Raw genomic sequence first — 21,444 nt, 5'->3', positions numbered from 1 at the left:
TAGAATTAATTAATGAACTATTCAGTTAAAAAAAATGCAATTGAATGTTAGTAAGGACCACCTAACATCAACTGGAGACCAAGCATTCTACATTCCTATCTACCCCAAATACTTTGATTCCTTTGCCAAGAAGAATCTAATCTACCTCTGCCTTAAAACTATTAACTGACTCTGCTTCCACATGGAAGCAAATGTTCCAAAGTGGCCAAATTCTGAAAGCCATATCTGCCCAATTGGGTTTGTGGCAGTTTGTGAGGGAAATGCCTATTACACTTGGTCCTTAACAATCTACCAGAGAGAGAAAAACAAAGCATCTCCCCATCTCTGCTTTAAAGGGGAAACACTAATCCTTAATAAGTGCCCAGTAGTTCTGGATTCATTCTCAACGTTTCCATGTTTACCTTGTCAACATCATTCAGGTTCTTGTACACTTCAATCAAATCAGCCCTCTATTTTCTAGGCTCCAGTGAAAACAAACTGGGCCTGTCCAATCTTTGCCTATGGGACAACCTGCTCATTCCAGGTATCAATATAAACTGCCTCCAATGCATTTGCACCTTTTCTTAAATAAGGAGACCAAAGTTTACACAGTATTCAAGATGTGGTATCAACAATGCCATGACTAACTAAAACCTAGCATCCCGACTTCTATGCTCAATTCGTCCCATTGTAAAGGATAGAGCAGAGTTATCCTTGTTGATGCTGCAATATTCTCCTTACTTAAATACGGAACCTTTTGTCAGAATTATCTTACAGATGAGTCAGTCACAGAATTATGCCTGAACAGAAATTGTTCTAGATGCTATCACATCATCCCTGGCTATGTTCTGTTCCATTGGCAGACCAAGCAGCTGCAGCAGCACAATGGTGAATAATTGGGAGGGTTTTCCCTTAAAGTCCTCCACATTAATTTGAACCACATGTGATTTCATGGCATTAGGTAAGACATTGATAGTGAGACCTCCCGATTATGAAGAATGGAGAGTTTGGGACTGTTCTCCTTTGGAGGGAAGAAGGTTAAGAGAATTTCAGATAAAGATTTCAAAATCAGCAGTCTGGATAGAGCAGGTGGAGAGAAACTGTCCCTACTTCGAAAAGATGAAGAGTAAGGGGGCAGAGGGTTTAAGTTATTAGTAGCAAATGTAGTTTGAGAAAAAACTTTTCCACACAAGTCTGGACTATATCACCTTGAAATGTGGTGGGGGCAGGTTCAGTTGAGGCATTCATATTGAGGGATGATTGTCTCTATTCAAGTAATTTGCAAGGGTACATGGATTCCGGCACTAAATTGGAGAGCCATTGCAGACACAGTGTGCCAAATGATTGCTTTCTGTGGTCATTGACTGTTCCCCTTCAGCTGATGAGTTAGTACTCCTTCATGTTGAATATCATTAGAAGCAGTACTCTATTTAATAGAGTCAAGAGTGTGGTACTGGAAAAGCACAGGAGGTCACGCAGCATCTGAAGAGCAGGAGAATTGACATTTCAGGCATAAGCCCTTCATCAGCCCTTTACCTGCACCACATTCTCGACTCTGATTTCTAGCATCTGAAGTCCTCACTTTGTTCCTCTATATGACAGGGGCTCAGAATGATCCTGTGTGATGTCTTTCACTAAGAATGGCTACAGACTGAACTGGCCAAATTCTGAAAGTCCTATCGGCATGATTGGGTTTGCAGCAGTTTGTGAGGCAAATGCCGTTTACACTTAGTCCTTACCAATTTACCAGACGCAGATGAAACCATCCACAATAGTATTGATGGTGTGATCCTGAGCAAGTCCTCCACTGTGTGGTGTGGCACTACCACCATGTTGAATGGAATAAATTCCGAATAGACCTACCATCTCGAACCTGGGCATTCGCACAATGCTGTGGGCCATCAGCAGAATGTTATTCAATCACAATGTGTAACCTCTCATCACTCACTGTGTCAATACCATCAAACCAGGGGATGAACTTTGGCTCAGTGAAGAGACCCAGAGGGCATGCAGACATACATAAAAATGAGAGTCAACCTGGTGAAGCCAGAACACATGCCAAGCACAGGAAGCAGCATGTGATAGAAAAAGTGGAGAGATCCCACAATCATTCCACAGCCAGTCATGAATGATGGTGGGCAATTAAATAACTAAGTGGAGGAGGAAGCTCCACCATATCCCTCATCTTCAATACTGGGAAAAACTCTGCATCTCAGTGGAAAAGTACGTGTGTTGTTGATCTTCAGCCTGAGGTGTTCAGTAGATGATCCACTTTAGCCTCTTTCTGAAGTCCCCAGCATCGCAATGCAAATCTTGAACCAGATAGCTTCATGCCATGTGATCACATGAAGGGTTAAAGGTACTTGACAATGCAATGAAAATGGGATCTGTTGCCAACCCAGCCATAAAATTGAAGACCTGTGCTCCACAACTAGCTATGCCTCTAGTCAAGTTGTTCCAGTGCAACTACAACGCTAGCAATTATCTGATGAAGTGGAAATTTGCCCAAATATGTCCTGTGCGTAATAAACCAGACAAATCCAATCTTGTCTATTACTGTTGCCAAAATCAAAGTCAGTCACATGTCTTTTTTTAGTGGTCAGGTTGGGAAATCCAAATTGAGGTGGAATTTCTTTTAATCTCAAACATCGGTGAATTTCTGATTGTTCAGTGCAACAGTTTTACCTTGAGGTTATTATATTATCCCTTGAGATTTGAACACGTCTTGATTTTTGAGTTTGTCCCTAAAAATTATTTGGCATTGATTGATTGTCATACAGCATGGAAATGGATCCTTTGGTCCATCTCATCTGTGATTTTCAGGTGCAAGTGTGGTTTATTTATGAATAGAAATGAGTGCAAAACATATTCTGTTATGATTGTATGGATTTTAAAATAGCAAGTTCATAAGCACAGTTAGTTACATCTTAGCCTTTATTGTTGTTAGTGGGAATTCAGTGATGATAATGCCATTGAATGTCAAGTGGTAATGGTGAGATCCTTACCTGGGACTAATATGATAATCAAATTACTTGTCACTTGTCAACCTAACCCCGGATATTGTCCAAAATGCTGCATTTGGACATGGACTGCTTCAGTATCTTAATCACAAATGGTGTTGACTTCGAGCAATAATCAGTGAACATTGGAACAGGGGTAGGCCATTCAGTCTGTCGAGTCTGCTCTGTCATTTTACATAATTATGGATGATTGAACACTTCAGTACCCTTATCCATAGATCCCTGTGACCTTTTGCACCATTGAGAAACAAAGATTTATCAACTTGTTAATTTATCAATTTATTAATACTCCAAGCCTGAATTCCCACTACCCTTTGGAATAAATAATTCCACAGATTCACAATCTTCTGAGAAAATAAATTTTCATTTCAGTCCCTATTTCTGGCTTGATGATGAAGCAACTGAAAATGGTTGGTCCTCAGATACTATTCTGAGGAACTCCTGTAGACACCTCTTTGGGCTGAGACTTTGCTGACCTGTAAGAACCATGCTCCAACCTTGTGGAAGATGACTGCCCAATGATATTTAAATACTAGTGAAATTTCATTTCATGGGGTGGCAACCTTTCTACATATTTAGATATTTCACTGTTCTCAGCCTTTCTGAAGGCTGAAGAGGAAGCCGGAACAAAGCAACTTGGCAGCAGACCACACCACTCCAACCGTAACCCACAAGTTTGTAAGCTGGTGAAGTAGTATTTTTCCAGCATGAAATAACTGCCACTTCGTTACATTATTCTCAAATACTTTTAACTCTGTAGCATGTCTGTAAAGTATTGGAAGGTGATCTGAGAATTACTGCAGGTGCCATTGGTCATTGTTAGCTGCAGATATCCTTTTGAGCAGCTGACACAACTCCATATCTAATTCTTTGCAGATCTGAAGCCTATGAACTCTATTGATCATAGTTGCTGCAGGTTAGATGTGTTCGGTTCAGTGCAAAGAATCTTAAAATGCTGAGCCAAACTGGGCCCTGTTGGTTGTTGATCACCTCACTATGCCATCTGCTACGTAAAGCATGATGTGCTGTTACTTGTGATGTTTCTTAAAAGTAGTGCCACATTATAGTTTTAAGATATTAGGAGAAAGGTATAGAGGAGACGCCAGAGGAAGGTTCTTTACGCAGAGAGTTGTGAATACATGGAATGCGTTGCCAACGGTGGTGGTGGTGGAAGCAGAGTCATTAGGGACATTTAAGCGACTGCTGGATATGCACATGGACAGCAGTGACTTGAGGGGTGCATAGGTTAGGTTATTTTATTTTACATTAGGATTAAACCTCGGCACAACATTGTGGGCTGAAGGGCCTGTTCTGTGCTGTACTTTTCTATGTTCTATAACTCATCACTCTTTCTTATATCGAGCTTAAGCTATTGCATCTGCTATCACAGCGTACAATATTAATCATTGGCTCTGCATAGTCTAAACTTTGACAGTGTGAAATAACATGTGTCCTCTGATGAGGATGCAGATGTAAGGATGAAAAGTCATAGACTACCTCTGGCGCAGTCTTGGTAACTTGATATTTTTCATGGGGGAGTTTGTAGGACATTGTCATACTGTTATGACACAATAGTGAGCCCTTTTGTTAATTAAATCAAATATCCTGGAAAAGCTCACCTCGCCTCGTCATCTGTTAAAATATGAGTGACCGAGAACACTCAAATTCCACTATTTAAAGAAAATAAAATCAATTTAATTTTAAACTCTAAAAGTAAACATTAAACAGCCACTCTTAACTGTTTATTATCTGCCTCAAACTCTATAACAACATACTGTTCCAATAAAGCACTTATTAAAATTACATCAACTTAATTTTAAAACCATACAGCAGCTGTCGTCTGCAATGCTTGTCTTCTTTCAATTGAATATCTCACTGGGTCGTCGTCTGTCTTTTTACTGTGAAGCTGTTTCATATGAAAAAGATCTCTTTGGTAGAGGGTGTTTTAATCTTTCAGGTCTCTCTCTCTGTCTCAGCAGTTACTCTCTCGATGGCAGTTACTGTCTGACTTTCAAAATGCCTGCTTTTTTAATACCCTCAACACTGGTCATCTCATTCGTTCAATGTTGGCATAATGATAAATTCAAACGTGATTGGGTTTTAGTATCCTGGGGCATAATTTAAACTGGATAAAATTGAATTGTTGTCAAAACAGCAACCACCTCTATTTTATAACCAAATGTTAAATATTTTCAATTTTCTAGTACACTGAGATTGCTAGCTGATCATCACAGGTGCTTGAGACCTCAGTTCAGAACAGCATTCATTCTCTCTTAAAGATACAGTAGATGCCTTCAACTTCATAACAATTCTAACAAAATTTATTCTAGAACGAAAGTTGGCATAGAGGTATTTAAAACCTAAAGTGGCTGTTTCAAAAAAAAAGTGGATATGTTTTTAAAACGTTGATAAAGGTCTTCAATGCCTTTTCGACTAATCTGATTGTCAAATTCATTTTCTTGTAATCCTTGATATCCATGTAATGCAAGCAGGTGTGTCATTCAGTGGCTGCATTAGTGCTGGGAAATCACAAGGGCAAAGTTACATTGATGTATTTTAATTTAAGCATCTGTACAACTCCCAAAATGCATGTATTGCACAAAATGGATTGAGATTTAGATTTTTGCTCCATTTTCAAATGAGGTTTGTCCAGTTCCTGAAAGTTGCCACCCAGGTGGATAGTGCTGTTCAGAAGGCATACAATGTGTTAGGTTTCATTCATATAAGGATTGCGTTCTGGAGTCGCAATGTAATGCTGAAACTATACAAAATGCTGGTGTGGCCACACGTGGAATATTGTGTACAGTTCTGGACTCCATATTTTGGGAAGGATGTGGAAGCATTGGAAAAGGTCCAGAGGAGATTTACCAGGATGTTGCCTGGTCTGGAGGGAAGGTCTTATGAGGAAAGGCTGAGAGACTTCCTTCTTTTCTCATCGGAAAGAAGAAGGCTAAGAGGGGATTTGATAGAGACATACAAGATGATCAGAGGATTAGATAGGGTAGGCAGTGAAAGTCTTTTTCCTAGTACGATGACGTCAGCTTGTACGAGGAGGCATAGCTACAGATTGAGGGGTGATAGATTTAAGACAGATGTCAGAGGCAGCTTCTTTACACAAAGAGTGGTAAGGGCGTGGAATGCCTTACCTGCTAATGTAGTCAACTCAGCCACATTAGGGAGATATAAACAATCCTTAGATAAGCACATGGATGATTTTGGGCAAGTGTAGGGGGACGAGCTGAGAATAGTTCACAAGTCGGCGCAACATCAAGGGCTGAAGGGCCTGTTCTGCGCTGTATTGTTCTATGTTCTATTTATACCTCTTTAATTAAGAAAGACAAATCAATGTATGCCATCTTGTCAGAGCCATGCAGTATAATGTCAATAGTCAGCAAAATGTCATGTGCCAGATTATTGATTTTGAAAGATGAAGTGCATTACAACTTTCAAAATGTTACTATGCTTATTGTACTTTTAAATTGAATACTTCTAACTCTTGAGTTGAATTTTTCTTTCATTTTATACTGGATTAAATTGTAATGAATTTCTGAAATGTTTTGGAACCCAACATTGCAAGAAATACGATGCAATGTTTTGGAAGGTTCTCCCCACCCCATAACAATTAACATCCATAAAATTCTGTTGAAGGAAGAGTGTATGTTGAAACGTTTTGGAGAGACTCTGGCAGGGGTGGGGGTGGAAAATGAGGATTCAAAATGCATTGCTTACATTTTCTTGTGGCTTTCTTGTCAAAATACTGACCTCCAGGTTACTATTCAAGTTTGAGCCCTACCCTGTCTTCAGTTGCCTGATGTTGAACTTCAGTCTTGTTTAACCTTTGGTCTGATTTGCTTTCACATCAATCAGCAATCATGGCTTGGGGAACCTTGTTTTTGCTTCAGAACTTAAAAGACACTTGAGCTGGACATGGGAGTATTATCTGCATTGCTGGAATTCAAATCCAAGTCTGCCTCTTGATGGGACTCTCATATTGCAAATATGACGAGACCCCAGATTTGTATCTAAATGTATGATTGAAGTGAGAACTGAAAGTACTGTGGATGCTGGAAATCACAAACAAAAATAGAAATTGCCGGAAAAGCTCAGCAGGTCTGGCAACATCTGTGGAGAGAAATCAGAGTTAATATTTTGGGTCCAGTGATCGTGTGTGTGTGTGTGTGTGTGAGAGAGAGAGAGAAGAATGCACAGACATTGAGGGAAACTTAGCATAAAACAACTTTGAAATAAAAGCATAAAATGCTTCCGGTTCTCATGTTATGGCAGGATATGTAGTGAGAAACAGAGTGTTAACATTTCAGCTTTATGCCCTTGCATTGGAACTTGCAAGAATTAGAGTCATAGAGATGTACACCACAGAAACAGAACCTTTGATCCAACTTGTCCAGGCTGACCAGATATTCTCAATAAATCTAGTCCTATTTGCCAGCATTTGGCCCATACCCCTCAAAGAGTGCCATGGTGGCACATTGGTTAGCACTGCTGCCTCACAGCACCAGGGTCCCAGGTTTGATTCCAGTCTCTGGTGACTGTCTGCGTGGAGTTTGCACATTTCTCCTGGTGTCTGCGTGGGTTTCCTCCGGGTGCTCTGGTTTCATCCCATAATCCAAAGATGTGCAGGTTGGGTGAATTGGCTGTGCTAAATTGCCGGTGGTGTTCAAGGATGCATAGGTTAGGCGCACGAAGCATGCGTAAGTTGTAAATGTAGGGGCATGGGTTTGGTTGGGATACTCTGGCGCGTTGGTGTGGACTTGTTTCCTGTTTCCACACAGTAGGCACTCTAATTCTAATAATGAAACCCTTCCTGTATATATACCCATCCAGATGCCTTCTAAATGTTGTAATTGTACTAACCTCCACCACTTCCTTTGGCAGCTCATTCCATGCATGGAAAGATTTGCCCCTTAGGTCCCTTTTTAAATCTTTCCCCACTCATCTTAAATCTATGCTTTCCAGTTTTTGACTCTGCTACCCCAGGAAAAAGACCTTGTCTATTTACAATGTCTGTGGCCTCCTGTGATTTTTATAAACCTCTATAAGGTCACCCCTGTGTCTCTGATGCTCCAGAGAAACAGCCCCAGCCTATTCAGTCTCTCCCTTTTAGCTCAAACCCTCCAGCCGTGGCAATACCATTGTAAATCTTCTCTGAGCCCTTTCAAGTTTCACAACATGGTTCCTATAGCTGGGAGACCAGAATTGCACACAGTATTCAAACAGTTGGCCTAACTAATGCCCTGTGTAGATGCAACATGACCTCCAAACCCCTATATTTAATGCACTGACCAATAAAGGAAAGCATTACAAGTGCCTTCTTCATTATCCTATCTACCTGCAACTCCGTTTTCAAGGAACTATGAACCTGCACTCCAAGGTCTCTTTACTCAGCAACACTTCCCAGGAACGTACCATTAAGTGTATAAATTCTGCCTTTCCAAAGTGCAGCACCTCACATTTATCTAAATTAAACTGCATCTGCCACTCCTTGGCCCATTGACCCATTTAATTGAGATCCCATTGTACTCTGAGGTAACATTAGATTAGATTAGATTACTTACAGTGTGGAAACAGGCCCTTCGGCCCAACAAGTCCACACCGCCCCGCCGAAGCGCAACCCACCCATATCCCTACATTTACCCCTTACCTAACACTAGGGGCAATTTAGCATGGCCAATTCACCTAACCTGCACATCTTTGGACTGTGGGAGGAAACCGGAGCACCCGGAGGAAACCCACGCAGACACGGGGAGAACGTGCAAACTCCACACAGTTAGTCACTTGAGGCGGGAATTGAACCCGGATCTCTGGCGCTGTGAGGCAACAGTGCTAACCACTGTGCCACCGTGCCGCCCATTCTTTGCTGACCATCGCAACTCCAGTTTTAGTGTCATCTGAAAACTTACTAACCATTCCTCCTATGTTCACATCCAAATAATTTACATAAATGATGAAAATTAGTGGACCCAGCACCGATCCTTGTGGCACTCCACTGCTCACAGGTCTCCAATCTGAAAAGCAGCCCTCCACTACCACCCTCTGTCTTCAACCTTCGAGCGAGTTCTGTATTCAAATGGCTAGCTCTCCTGGTTTCTATACAATCTAACTTTGCTGACCAGTCTACCGTGTAGAACTATGTTGAATGCATTACTGAAGTCGATACAGATCACATCCACCACTCTGCCTTCATAAATCCTCTTTGTTACATCTTCAAAATAATCAAGTTTGTGAGGCATGATTTCCCATACACAAAGCCATGTTGACTATCCCTAATCAGTCCTTGCCTTTCCAAATACATGTTAATCCTGTCCCTCAGGATTCCCTCCAACAACTTGTCCACCACTGACATCAGGCTCACCGATATATAATTCCCTGCCTTTTCCTTATCTCTCTTAAACAGTGGCACTAGATTAGCCAACCTCCAGTCTTCCGGCACCTCATCTGTGACTGTCAATGATACAAATACCTCAGCAAGCAGCCTAGCAATCACTTCCCCAGCATCCCACAGAGGTCGAGGGTACACCTGATCAGGACCCAGGGATTTATCCACCTTTGTGTTTTAAGATGTTCAGCACTACAACCTCTATAATGTGAACATTTTTGAAGATGTCACTATTTAACTCCCTACATTCTACATTTTCCATGTCCTGCTCCACAGTAAATACTCTTGCAAAATACAATTCTACATATTGTACAAAATACAATACCATAGTACAATTCTAATAATGTGATTATCCCTTTCTTCTTTGGGTGGAACTGAGAAATAACTTTGCTGGAACATATTCACAGGAATATCCTCTCGAAACAATCATAATGTTATCCCGAATCAAAAATGCCACACCCCTGCCGCCGCCGCCCCCCCCCCCCCCCCCCCCCCTTCCATCCTTCCATCCTTCCATTAGTGTCTACACTCTGGAACATTTAAGCTGCCAGTCCTGTCCATCCCTGAGTCACGTTTCTATAATTAATATGATATCCCAGTCCCATGTTCCTAACTATGTCCAGAGTTCATCTGCCTTACCTGTTAGACCTTTTGCATTGAAATAAATGCACTTTAATTTATCAGTCTGACCTTGTTTTGTGCATTATTCCTGCCAGCCCTTACTGTTTGGCTTGCTCCTTTTCCCAGCGGTACCTGTCTCAGATTGATCTCCTTCCTCACTATCTCCATAGTCCACAGACACACACACACACACACACTTCCTTTCGCTCTCTTGCTCTCACTCATACTTACATAAATCCTCCTGAGTCTCCCTGCCAGTATCCCTCCCTTCTGATTCAGGTGGAATCTGTCCTTTTTATGCAAGTCACTTCTACCCCAGAAGACATTCCAATGATCTGAGATATCATTGATCTTCGCTCCAGGGAGGCAACACAACATTCTAATGTTTCGCTGTTGGCCTCAGAGACTTCTATGTCTGCCTCTGACTGGAGAGTCTCCTATCACAACCAATTGCTTGGACCTGCCATACCCCTTGTTACATTAGAGACAGTCTTGGTACCAGAAACCTGGCTGTAGGTACTACATTCTCCATAACCCCTTACATTTTTTCAAAACAGCATACTTGTTTGAGATGGGGATAGCCACAGGATACTGCTGCATGACTTGCCTACCCCTCTGGACTTTCCTGTAGGTAACCCATCTACCTGACTATATCTGTGGTTTTTCTCCTTTCCTGTAACTGCCATCCATCACACCTGCTAGCCTCTGTAAATTCCTTATTGCCCGTATCTGCTGCTATAACCAATCCAATAGGATTCATGACCTTCCTGCAGGCATATTCAAAAATAAGATGGAAACACTTCCTAACCACCCACATTCAACAGGAAGAGCATGTCACTCTACCATCTTTCCACTTTAACAATCAAGAGATCCAGAAAATAGCACAGTCTTGCTGCTCTAAAACCGCTGCTGCAGGCTAACTTTGTACCTATGTTTTGTATTTTTAAATTTTAATCACGAGACCGATCTCAATAAAACATATCATCCAAAAACAGAACCCACTCCACTCACTATTGTAGATTTGCCACAATAAAACTAATAAGTTAACATTTACAAACTATCCACTGAGCTGCTCCCCTGCTGTGAGCTGTCCCACACAGGTGTCTCCAAGGTCAGCTATAAATTTTGCAGTTTGTTCATTTTTCTTAGACACACTCCGATGTCCAGAGATACTTGAAAATCTAACAGCAGAGGCAGCAGTTGTGCGGATTCACTGCTGGGTCAGAAAAGCAGTGTCAGATTTTTTCTCATTTGAATCACTTCCACTGTTGTCTCTGCCTTCGATGTAAAAGTTTCGAACAAAGTTTCGATGGGACAAGGAGGAAGGTTTCTGATAGGGTGAAAGTCACCAGCGATTGAGCGACATGAGCTAGTTTTCCAAATCTAAAGCAAATGGTGATGAAGCAAGAAAAGAAGCAAAACTTGCCAGGAACAGGTGTGCTGCTGATAGCAATAAAAAAAAGGGGAAAACCAAAATGTGCAAAGAAAAGGAAACAATTATCAAGAGATTATGGCAGGAAATGATTCAACTCTTTTCATTTGAGAAGGCTGTGAAGTACAGAATTGAAAGATGAGGCACTGTTCTTCAAGCTTCTGTTGAACTTCACTGCAACAAGGCAGTGGCCAAAGATGGAGATGACCGAGTGAGAATAAGGTGGTGTATTAAAATGTTAGGTCACCAAAAGCATGGTGTCATGCTTGCATGGTCTTTTGGAAGCTGTTCCACAAAGCAGTCACCCAATCTCTTCTGGGTCTTCCATTGCAGAGGAGACAACATTTTGGACGCCAAATGCTAGATTGGAAGAAGTACACATAAGTCACTGCTTCACCTGGAAGGAATGTCTGTGGCCTTGGATGCTGAGGCGTGAGCTGTTTAAAAGGCTCATCTCAGTGTTTGCTTGAAAATGTGTCATGGGCAGGAGTGGACCCCAGGGTGTTATGGATGTATGATCCTTTAGGAATGCTGGGAAAAAAGGGAGGGGTAGATGGTGGCATTGTGCTGGAGGTGGTAGAAATAACAAATTGGTTAGTTGAATGATGATGGGTGCAAAGTGAGGATGCTTGACATCCGTATCACCGTTCTGGATGAGAGGGAAGGGTTTGAGCACAAAAGTATGAGAATTGTCAATTGTGGTCAAGTGTCTAGTTAACTATGAGGGTAGGAGGGTGGTGTAAGTTAATCCTTGGTTAAGGAGGAAAAGACATTTCAGACATGCTATTGTGAAAGGTTGCATAATCAGAACTGGTGCAATGGTGATGGTAGAACTGGGAGAAAGGAGTGGAACCCTTACAGGGTGTGGAGTTTAAGGAAATGGACTATGGTAAGTGTGGGAATCTCTGAGCTTATAATGAATATTACATAGCCTATTTTCCCAGTTCTGATGAAAGATCACAGACCTGAAATGTTAACTGTTTTTTGTTTCCTTCCAGAAGTATTGCCATGACCTGCTACAAATTTGTGAGCTTTTTCTGTTTTTATTTCAGACTTTCCAGCATCAGTACTGTTATCATAGGTCAGAATTAAAGGATACTGAACAATCTTGGCACAACCACCTGATGAAGGAGCGGTGCTCTGAAAGCTAGGGCTTCCAAATAAACCTGTTGGACTATAACCTGGTGTTGTGTGATTTATAACTTTAACACACTGTCACCCCACTTCTGCCGCATGGTCACAAGGTAGAGGCCAAAATGTAGTAATTTTATAGGTCAGTTTGAGAAAAAAAGGTGCCTGGATAATTTCTTGTCTGATTTCTAATGATAATCAAGTAAGTTCCTGGAGACCAGTGACACAAACCTCAATGATCCACTGTTCTTGTTTTGTTGATGTGTTTGTTGCAAACGATATTTTGCTGTTTTCACTTCAATGGCTGATCAACTTAGAAGAGAGATTTTTTTTAATGTTGTGGCATATAATAACAGCTGCAGTAATTTAGAAATTGTAATTTTGTTTTCTCCCTTAGGATACCAAGATTGCCTCACTGGAGAGAAATATTAGGGATTTAGAGGATGAAATTCAAATGCTAAAGACCAACGGAGCTCTGAGTACTGAAGACCGGGAAGAAGAGCTTAAACAGATGGAAGTTTACAAGAGTCATTCAAAGTTCATGAAAAATAAGGTGATTATTATTTTTGGATAGGTGTAAGATTTCTAAGTGATCATATGACAAGTACCATGTTGAGCCCTTCAGATAGTTAGTTAAAAATGTGACCAGGAGTCCATTTTTACTTAGTTTTTGATTTGTTCATGAAGTGAAATATTCCAAATGCTTATATTCTAACCTTGTGCTAACCTTCTAAAACCCTACCAGTGTAAATAAGTGTCTCTTTATACTCTTTCAAAAAAACAAATGTACTTGAAAATCAAATTACCTTATGAACAGAGGTACTGGCCCATTAATGGGCCAAATTTCAAAGCAAATGTACAATTTAAATTAAGATAATATTTTGAGGAGAGATTATATCCATCAGTCATGGAAGCCATGAAGCTTACTGATGGAAACAACATGCTCCCACTCCTCTGCCACCCTTGCATGAACGTAACTATGGAAGAGAAGTAGGTATCTATGAGTAGAGTAATGATCCTCTCCACAGCCTGCTGTCTAGTCCTGTTAATGGCCATATTAATTAGACCCAGGAGCAGACCCCTGTGGAGGTCCTCCAATGTGTTTGCCCCTATTTTACACTGAATGGCCAAATTTGAGGGTGGGTTTGAAGTTCGGGCAAAACTTGTGGAGCAACCCCCTTGCAAAAGTGAATTAAGGGCTACAGTCCAGCCCAACCTACACGTGCATGGTGCACAGACTCCTCGATGCTGCACATAAGCACAGGGTGCCTGGGGCATCCATAAACTCTCCTAACCTTCTCTTCACTGTGTGCAACTGCCAGATCCCTGATGGTAAAGAGGAAGTCACCTGTGTAGCATGCCCATATGTGTCTCTTTTTACTCTTTTAAAAAAGAACAAATGAACAAACTTAATAGTGAAAGGTGCCTTAAAATGGCTCTGATACAAAAATCAAAACTTGTAAAAACAAAGTTTTAAATTTCACTGAAGTTTGAGTGGGAACAATGCCCTCCAGCCCCGCTGAGACCCGCCGGTTAGGGAGGGCCTCAAATGTGACAGTCGACACTGCATTCGCCCTCCTGAAGGACATCTGATGCAGATCTATTAAAAAGAGTGGCAGATAATTAGGACTAACAATCCATTCCATGATCTACTGGTTGGATCTGTCCATGGTTACCTTTAGTGTAGGCCCATGAGGAGGTCTGTCTGTGCTCCTGTGCACAAGGGGGCCAAAGGTTGGGCATATGAGACTGAAATACATAAAGACATTGAGCATTAACTTCCTCAAATAGTGAAAAGTGGACTGCAATCTCTCTCATATCTGCATGCATGTGAATGGACTCCTCAAGACTGTGAAAAGGCAGGTGGTTTGGGATTCTGTGAACCATTTTAAATGTTTATCACACAGGACTGCTGCATAAAGCATTCCCAAGACCAAATTCCTGATGGTAAGAGCAATGGCTTCTGTCTGGAGACTCCTCATAGAGTCATACAGCATGGAAGCAGACCCTTGAGTCCAACTTGTCCATGCCAATCAGGTTTCCCAAACTGACCTCGTTATGTTCACCAATGTTTGGCCCATGTCCCTCTAAATCTTTCCTATCTATTATCTGTCCAAATGTCTTTTAAATATTGCAATTGTACCTGCATCTACCACTTACTGTGGCAGCTCATTCCCTTCACGCACCACTCTCTGTGAAAACATTGTCCCTCAGGACCCTCTCACCTTAAAACTATGCCTGCTTGTAAACTATAAACTTCTATAAGGTCACCTCTTGGCCTCCTACCTTCCAGTTAAAAAATAGTTGCACCCTATTCAACCTCTCCTTATACCCCAAACCATCTTGTAAATTTTTTTCTATATCCTTTCTGTACTGTGTACAGTTCTGGTTGCCACATTATCAAAAGGATGTGGACACTTTGGAGAGGTGCAGAGAAGGTTTACGAGGATGTTGCCTGGTATGGAAGGTGCTAGCTATGAAGAGGGGTTGAATAGGTTAGGCTTGTTTTCATTAGAAAAAAAGAGATTGAGGGGGGACCTGATTGAGGTTAACAAAATCATGAAGGGTATAGACAGGGTGGATAGAGACGATCTTTTTCCCAGGGTGAAGGATTCAATAACGAGAAGTCACGGTTTCAAGGTGAGAGGTGGAAAGTGGGATACTCGCGGCAAGTATTTCACACAGAGGGTGGTGGGCATTTGGAACACATTGCCAGCAGAGGTGGTAGAGGCAGGCACGGTAGATTCATTTAAGATGTGTCTAGACAGATGCACGCGTAAGTGGGGAGCAGAAGGATACAGGTGCTTAGGAATTGGCCGACAGGTTTAGACAGTAGATTTGGATCAGCTCAGGCTTGAAGAGCCGAAGGGCCTGTTCCTGGGCTGTAAATTTTCATTGTTCTTTGTTATTTCTAGCTTAACATGCTTCCTAGAGCAGGGTGACTAGAATTGTATACAATACTCCAAAAATGCCCTCACCAATATCTTGAGCAGCCCTGCAACATGATGTCCCAATGCCTATACTCAGTGTTCTGACCAGTGAAGGCAAGTTGCTGAATGTCACCTTCACCACCCTGTCTACCTGCAACGTAATGTTCAAGAAACTATGAACCTGCACCTCTCGGTCCCTTTGTTCAATGGTACTCTAAGTGTGACATTTGATGATAAACCAGCCATTGAATTTATTAGGAAACCTGGTTGATGGATTGTTGTTTAAAACTGACAGACGATAATTAATTAATCATCCTGGTAACCAGAATAATTATTTTTATTTTACGTTGTGACCAACAGAGTAGTGTGACCAGAGCAAAAATGGAAGTTTGAAGCCGAACAAAGCCATGGTTTCATTGTGGATGGGTGTACAAATAATTGGGAAAGGATAAAATGATATTTGCCAGGTTTTTTGTGCGTTATTATATCAAAATGGCTGTGGCTGGTGCAGAGAGATTTTCCTTGAGAACAATTTTCAAAGAATAAACAAAATTTATAAGGAGATCTCTGTTATTTATGTGGATAATAGGGTTGTAATGGTAGGGGATTTTAAGTTTTCAAATATAGTCTGGGACTGCCATAGTGTTAAGAAAATTTTCTTGTTCAGTATGTGGATGTACCTACTAGAGAAGGAGCAAAACTTGACCTTCTCTTGGGAAATAAGGCAGGGCAGGTGAGTGAGGTGTCAGTGGGGGAGTGCTTTGGGGCCAGCGACTATAATTCTATTACTTTTAAAATAGAGATGGAAAAGGATAGACCAGATCTAAAAGTTGAAGTTCTAACTTGGAGGAAGGTGCCAAAGTGTATTAGGCAAGAACTTGCAGAAGTTGATTGGAGGCGACTATTTGCTTAAAGAGATGGCTGGAAAATGGGAGGCCTTCAAAAATGACATAGCAAGAGTCCACAGATGGTCTGTTCCTGTTAGGGTGAAGGGCAAGATGGGTAGGCGTGGGGAATGCTGGATGACTAGAGAAATTGAGGCTCTCATCAAGAGAAAGAAGGCATTTGTCAGGTTTAGACAGCTAGGATTAAGTGACTCCCTAGAAGAATATAAGGGCAGTAGGAGTATCCTCAAGGGGGAAATCATGAGGCAAAAAAGGAACATGAGATAGATTTGGCAAATAGGTTGAAGGAGAATCCAAAGAGATTCTACAAATGCATTACAAACAAAAGAGTGACCAGAGAGAGAGAGAGAGTAGGGTCTCTTAAAGATCTACAAAGCTGCTTGTGTGGGGAACCGCAGGGAAAGGGTGACATAGTAATTGAGAATTTTGCATGAGTGTTTACTGTGGAGATGTTTGAGAAATAGTGATATTTCAAAAAGCATCCATATTATAGAAGAGGAGGTGCTGGATGTCTCAAAATGCATAAAAGTAGGTAAATATCTGGGACCTGATCAGGTGTATCCCAGAGCTTTGTGGGATGTTAGGAAAGCGATTGCTGGGCACCTTGCTGCAATATTTGTATTACTGATAGTCAAGGGTAAGGTGCTGGAAGACAGGAGGTTGGCTAACGTCGTGCCACTATTTAAGAAGGGTGGTGAGGAAAAGCCAGGGAACTATAGACCGGTGAACCTGATCTCAGTGGTGAGTAAGTTGCTAGAGGGGATTATGAGGGATAGGTTTTACATCTACAGTATTTGGAAAGGCAAGGACTGATTAGGGATAGTCAACATGGCCTTTTTGAAGAAGTAACGAAGATGATTGAGGGCAGAGTGGTAGGTGTGATCTATATGGACCTCAGTAAAGCATTTGAAAGGTTCCACATGGTAGACTGGGGTTAGCAAGGTTAGATCACAGGGAATTCAGGGAGAATTAACCATTTGGATACAAAACTGGCTCGATGGTAGAAGGTAGAGGGTGGTTATGGAGGAGTGCTTTTTAGACTGGAGATCTGTGACCAGTAGTGTGCCACAATGAGTGATGATGGGTCCACTGTTTTTCATCATTTGTATAAATGATTTGGATGTGAGTATAAGATTAATAGTTAGTAAGTTTGCAGATGACACCAAAATTAGAAGTTTAGACAGCAAAGAAAGTGACCTCAGAGTTAAACCGGATCTTGATCAGATGGGCAAGTGGGCCGAGAAGTGGTAGTTGGATTTTAGTTTACATGTGAGGTGTTGCATTTTGGAAAGGCAAATCAGGGCAGGACTTAGACACTTAATGGTAAGGTCCTGGGGAGTGTTACTGAACAAAGCAGCATCATAGTTCCTAGAAGGTAGAGTCACAGGTAGTTAGGGTAGTGAAGAAGGCATTTAGTATGCTTGCCTTTATTGGTTGATACATTGAGTATGGGAGTTGGGATGTCATGTTGCAGCTGTATGGGCCATTGGTTAGGCCACATTTGGAATATTGTATGCAGTTCTGGTCTCCCTGCTATTGGAAAGATGATGATCAACTTGAAAGAGTTCATGAAAGATTTACAAGGATGTTGCCAAGGTTGAAGGGTTTGAGCTCTTGGGAGAAGCTGAATAGGCTGAGGCTGTTTTACGTGGAGCATTGGAGGCTGAGGGGTGACTTTTATAGACGTTTATAAAATGATGAGGTGCATGTATAGGTTAATAGCCAAGGTCTTTTTCCCAGGGTAGGAGAGCCCAAAACTATTGGGCATAGGTTTAAAGTGAGAGGGGCAAGATTTAAAAGGGATGTAAGGGACAACTTTTCACTTAGAGGGTGGTGTGTTTATGAAATGAGGTGGTAGAGGAGGTATTAGCAATTGCAACATTTAAAAGGATTCTGGATGGGTACATGGATAGGAAGGGTTTCGAGGGATATGGGCCAAATGCTGGCAAATTGGTCTCTATTTATTTAGGATATCTGGTCAGCATGGATGAGTTGGGCCGAAGGGTCTGTTTCCATGCTGTACATCTCTATGACTCTATGATTGGGCTTTTGAAGTGGCTGAAACGTTAGGTTTAGAGTTAATCATGGGCTAGGAAGGTAAATGTAACTGAGATAATGGCATAACAATTGAACTTGAAAAAACAGCAGTGCAAACCTGATTGATGAATCAATTGATTAGCAAGTATTCCATTGCAGATGAATTAGCTGGAACTAGAAAGGGAAATGGAAATCATAGTGCATTCACTTGAAAGAGAGCACAAATAAAGAAATAACTCATCAGTGGGAGGGAATAGAAAATAAAAGAGCAACTCAAGACAAGAGAAAAGGTGGTGAGAAGCTGATAGCCTTCCTTGATTCTTCATATGGCTAAGCCTCACATTATCATTTCTGGGTTTTAAACAAAGTCTTTTGGTCTGTAACTTTTAAAATAAATTCCTTCCACTAAGGGAATATTTGTTTTACAGCACTAAAGGATCTTTCTGCATCCTTAGAAATAGCTGCTTTACACATTTGACCATAGGCATGATATCTACAGAACTGAACTGACCAAACCAAAACTTTATAAAGTCTTTTTTCAACGTATGGGTGCCCGTTGAGCCCAGGAAAAACACTCCTTTTACATCAATCAACATTAACCTGGCCAAGGAAACACTGACTACACTATTAGAAGACCCAAAGACATATAACCAAACACCACTAACTTAATCAACAAGGACAGTATCATCAAGCTAGTGGACCGATGCCTTACCACACAGTTCACCTTCAAGAACAAACCTACAGACAAACCAACGGGACACCCATGGGATCTCTGATATCAGGGTTCTTGGCACAGGCAGTAATGTAGATACTTTAACAAACAGCTCTGTCAACCATCCAACCCAAACTTTGGGTCCGATATATGGATGACACCTTTGTCATCACTAAATGAAACAAATTAGAGGAAATCTTCAAGACCATCAATTATACACTTACTGGCATAAAATTCACTAAAGAGGAGGAAAACAACAACAAACTGCCATTCCTAGATGTCACAGTAGAGTGAACATCCAATGAGAAACTTCAAACCAGCTTCTACAGGAAAACAACACATACGGACCAAATATTGAACTACAGAAGCATTCATCCCAACACCCACAAATGAAGCTGCATCAGAATATTATTTCAACAAGCCAACACACACTGCAGCACAGAGGAACCAAGCAGAGCAGAGGAAAATCACCTAAACTGTTCAAATACTATTCAAAAAGAATGAGTACCCAATGAACACAGTCCTCTGATTTCTCAGCAACAAACCCAAACAAGCAGACAAAACACGCCCAGAAACCCTAGCCACTCTCCCCTACATCAAAGACATCTCAGAAAATGCTGGCAGACTATTCAGACTCCTTGGCATCATAGTCCACAAACCCACCAATACACCAAAACAGCAGCTAATGAACTTGAAATACCCTATACAGACAACAAGCAAAACTAATGTCATTTACAAAATACCATACAAGGACTGTAACAAACACTACATTGGATAAACAGGCAGTAAACTAGCCACCAGGATACATGAACAGCAACGAGCCACAAAAAGACATGACCCTCTCTCTAGTATCCTCACATATGGATGAGGAAGGACACCACTTCGACTGGGACAACACATCCATCCTAGGACAAGCCAAACAAAGACACGCATGAGAATTCCTAGAAGCATGGCATTCCAACCGGAACTCTGTCAACAAACACAATGAGTTAAACTCCATCTACCACCCCTGAGAAAAGGAACAGGAAGTGACTTCACAGGAAATAACATTACCACAGGAAATGACATCGCTGGCCCAAAGAAACCCAAACATGTAAATAGAAAGCAGGAATTTTCAGCATTGCTTTGCCTGAGGCCCACTGAAGATGTTACCTAGTAGGGTAACGAAACGTCTGGAAATGAACCTTCCAGCTCAGTGAGCAGACCTACATCCAAAATTTCAACCTGAGCTACAAATCTTCTCAAAACTCACATTCCAGAGTCTTCAAATCAGATTGAACTGTTCGTAATGTTGTTCATTCATAAACTCTCCAAATGTAAACAAAAACATATTTTAAAAGTGTCTTTCTGACACTTTGAAACCATTGCTACAGAGATACTTCCAAGTTATTCACTAAACTTCTTTCGACACATAATAAAGCCATATGCTTTAAAATTCCAAATTCAGAAATGAATGATTTTAAAATGTTTATTAATAACACCTCTTGCAAAGCGCAAGCGCTACACTTTAATTGAAGTAAGATATAGTTGCATGCTAAACAGAAATAAAATATTTGTTGTAACTAATTGAGGGGGTTTAGCAGAGCTAATTCACTCCTCCTCACCTGATTGTAACAGGTCTGCAGAAGGTTAACAGGCCAAGGGTAATTTGTTAAATTGTTGTAATTTGTTGAATTGTCAGATTTTGTGAAGAATGAGCAAACTCCTTGATTCTCTATTTTCATTTTTTCATTTTCATCACTGCATAAATAGGCACTATATTCTTGGAAATGACCGTTAAACCTAAAACAAATAACAATCCTTGCGAATGCCTCCTAAGATTCCATACAGATTCTGTGCATTCGTCAATATGTCTTCAATCTTAACAAAATAAAATATGAACAAGATAACTGGGTTATAACTAAGGCTTTGATTTTTCTTATATATTAGTGGAATTTGAACATTGTGCTCATAAAAATAAATGCTGGATGAAGTAGAAAGATTGTGACAGATAAGTGATAACCAAGTCCGTGAAAACATTGCTTCAGGCTGTGCATTTTTGTCATTCTTTATGTGCTATCTCTGAATCAAAAAATGCCAAGTGCTATTAGCCTTTGAACTGCACTAACTGGGCAAAATAACCCACGAGAAAGACTTACTTTTTGAAGACTAATTGAAGAATATTACGTATTCTGATATGCTAGTTATTGTCTATTTAAAAATTTATAAAACGAACTTTCAAGAAAATGAACCTATTTTATCCCTTGTGAACACAGTAATGTTTTGATGAATCTTCACAAAGCT

At 41.0% G+C, this 21,444-nt stretch overlaps 1 protein-coding gene across 10 annotated transcripts in view; it reads left to right on the top strand.

The window, feature by feature from the left end:
- The window catches only part of LOC140483773 (ERC protein 2), an 830,166-nt gene that overhangs the window by 221,969 nt on the left and 586,753 nt on the right, over positions 1–21,444 (top strand). For all 10 annotated transcript variants that reach the window (XM_072582317.1, XM_072582315.1, XM_072582316.1 and 7 more), the window contains one exon: positions 12,975–13,130. In XM_072582317.1, the coding sequence (XP_072438418.1) occupies positions 12,975–13,130 (156 nt within the window). The remainder of the gene's footprint in view (positions 1–12,974; positions 13,131–21,444) is intronic.

The sequence above is a fragment of the Chiloscyllium punctatum genome, chromosome 12 (genome assembly GCF_047496795.1).
Source record: "Chiloscyllium punctatum isolate Juve2018m chromosome 12, sChiPun1.3, whole genome shotgun sequence".
NCBI lineage: Eukaryota > Metazoa > Chordata > Chondrichthyes > Orectolobiformes > Hemiscylliidae > Chiloscyllium > Chiloscyllium punctatum.
Note: the sequence above shows the minus strand (reverse complement) of the source record. Positions and strands in the feature narration are given on the sequence as shown.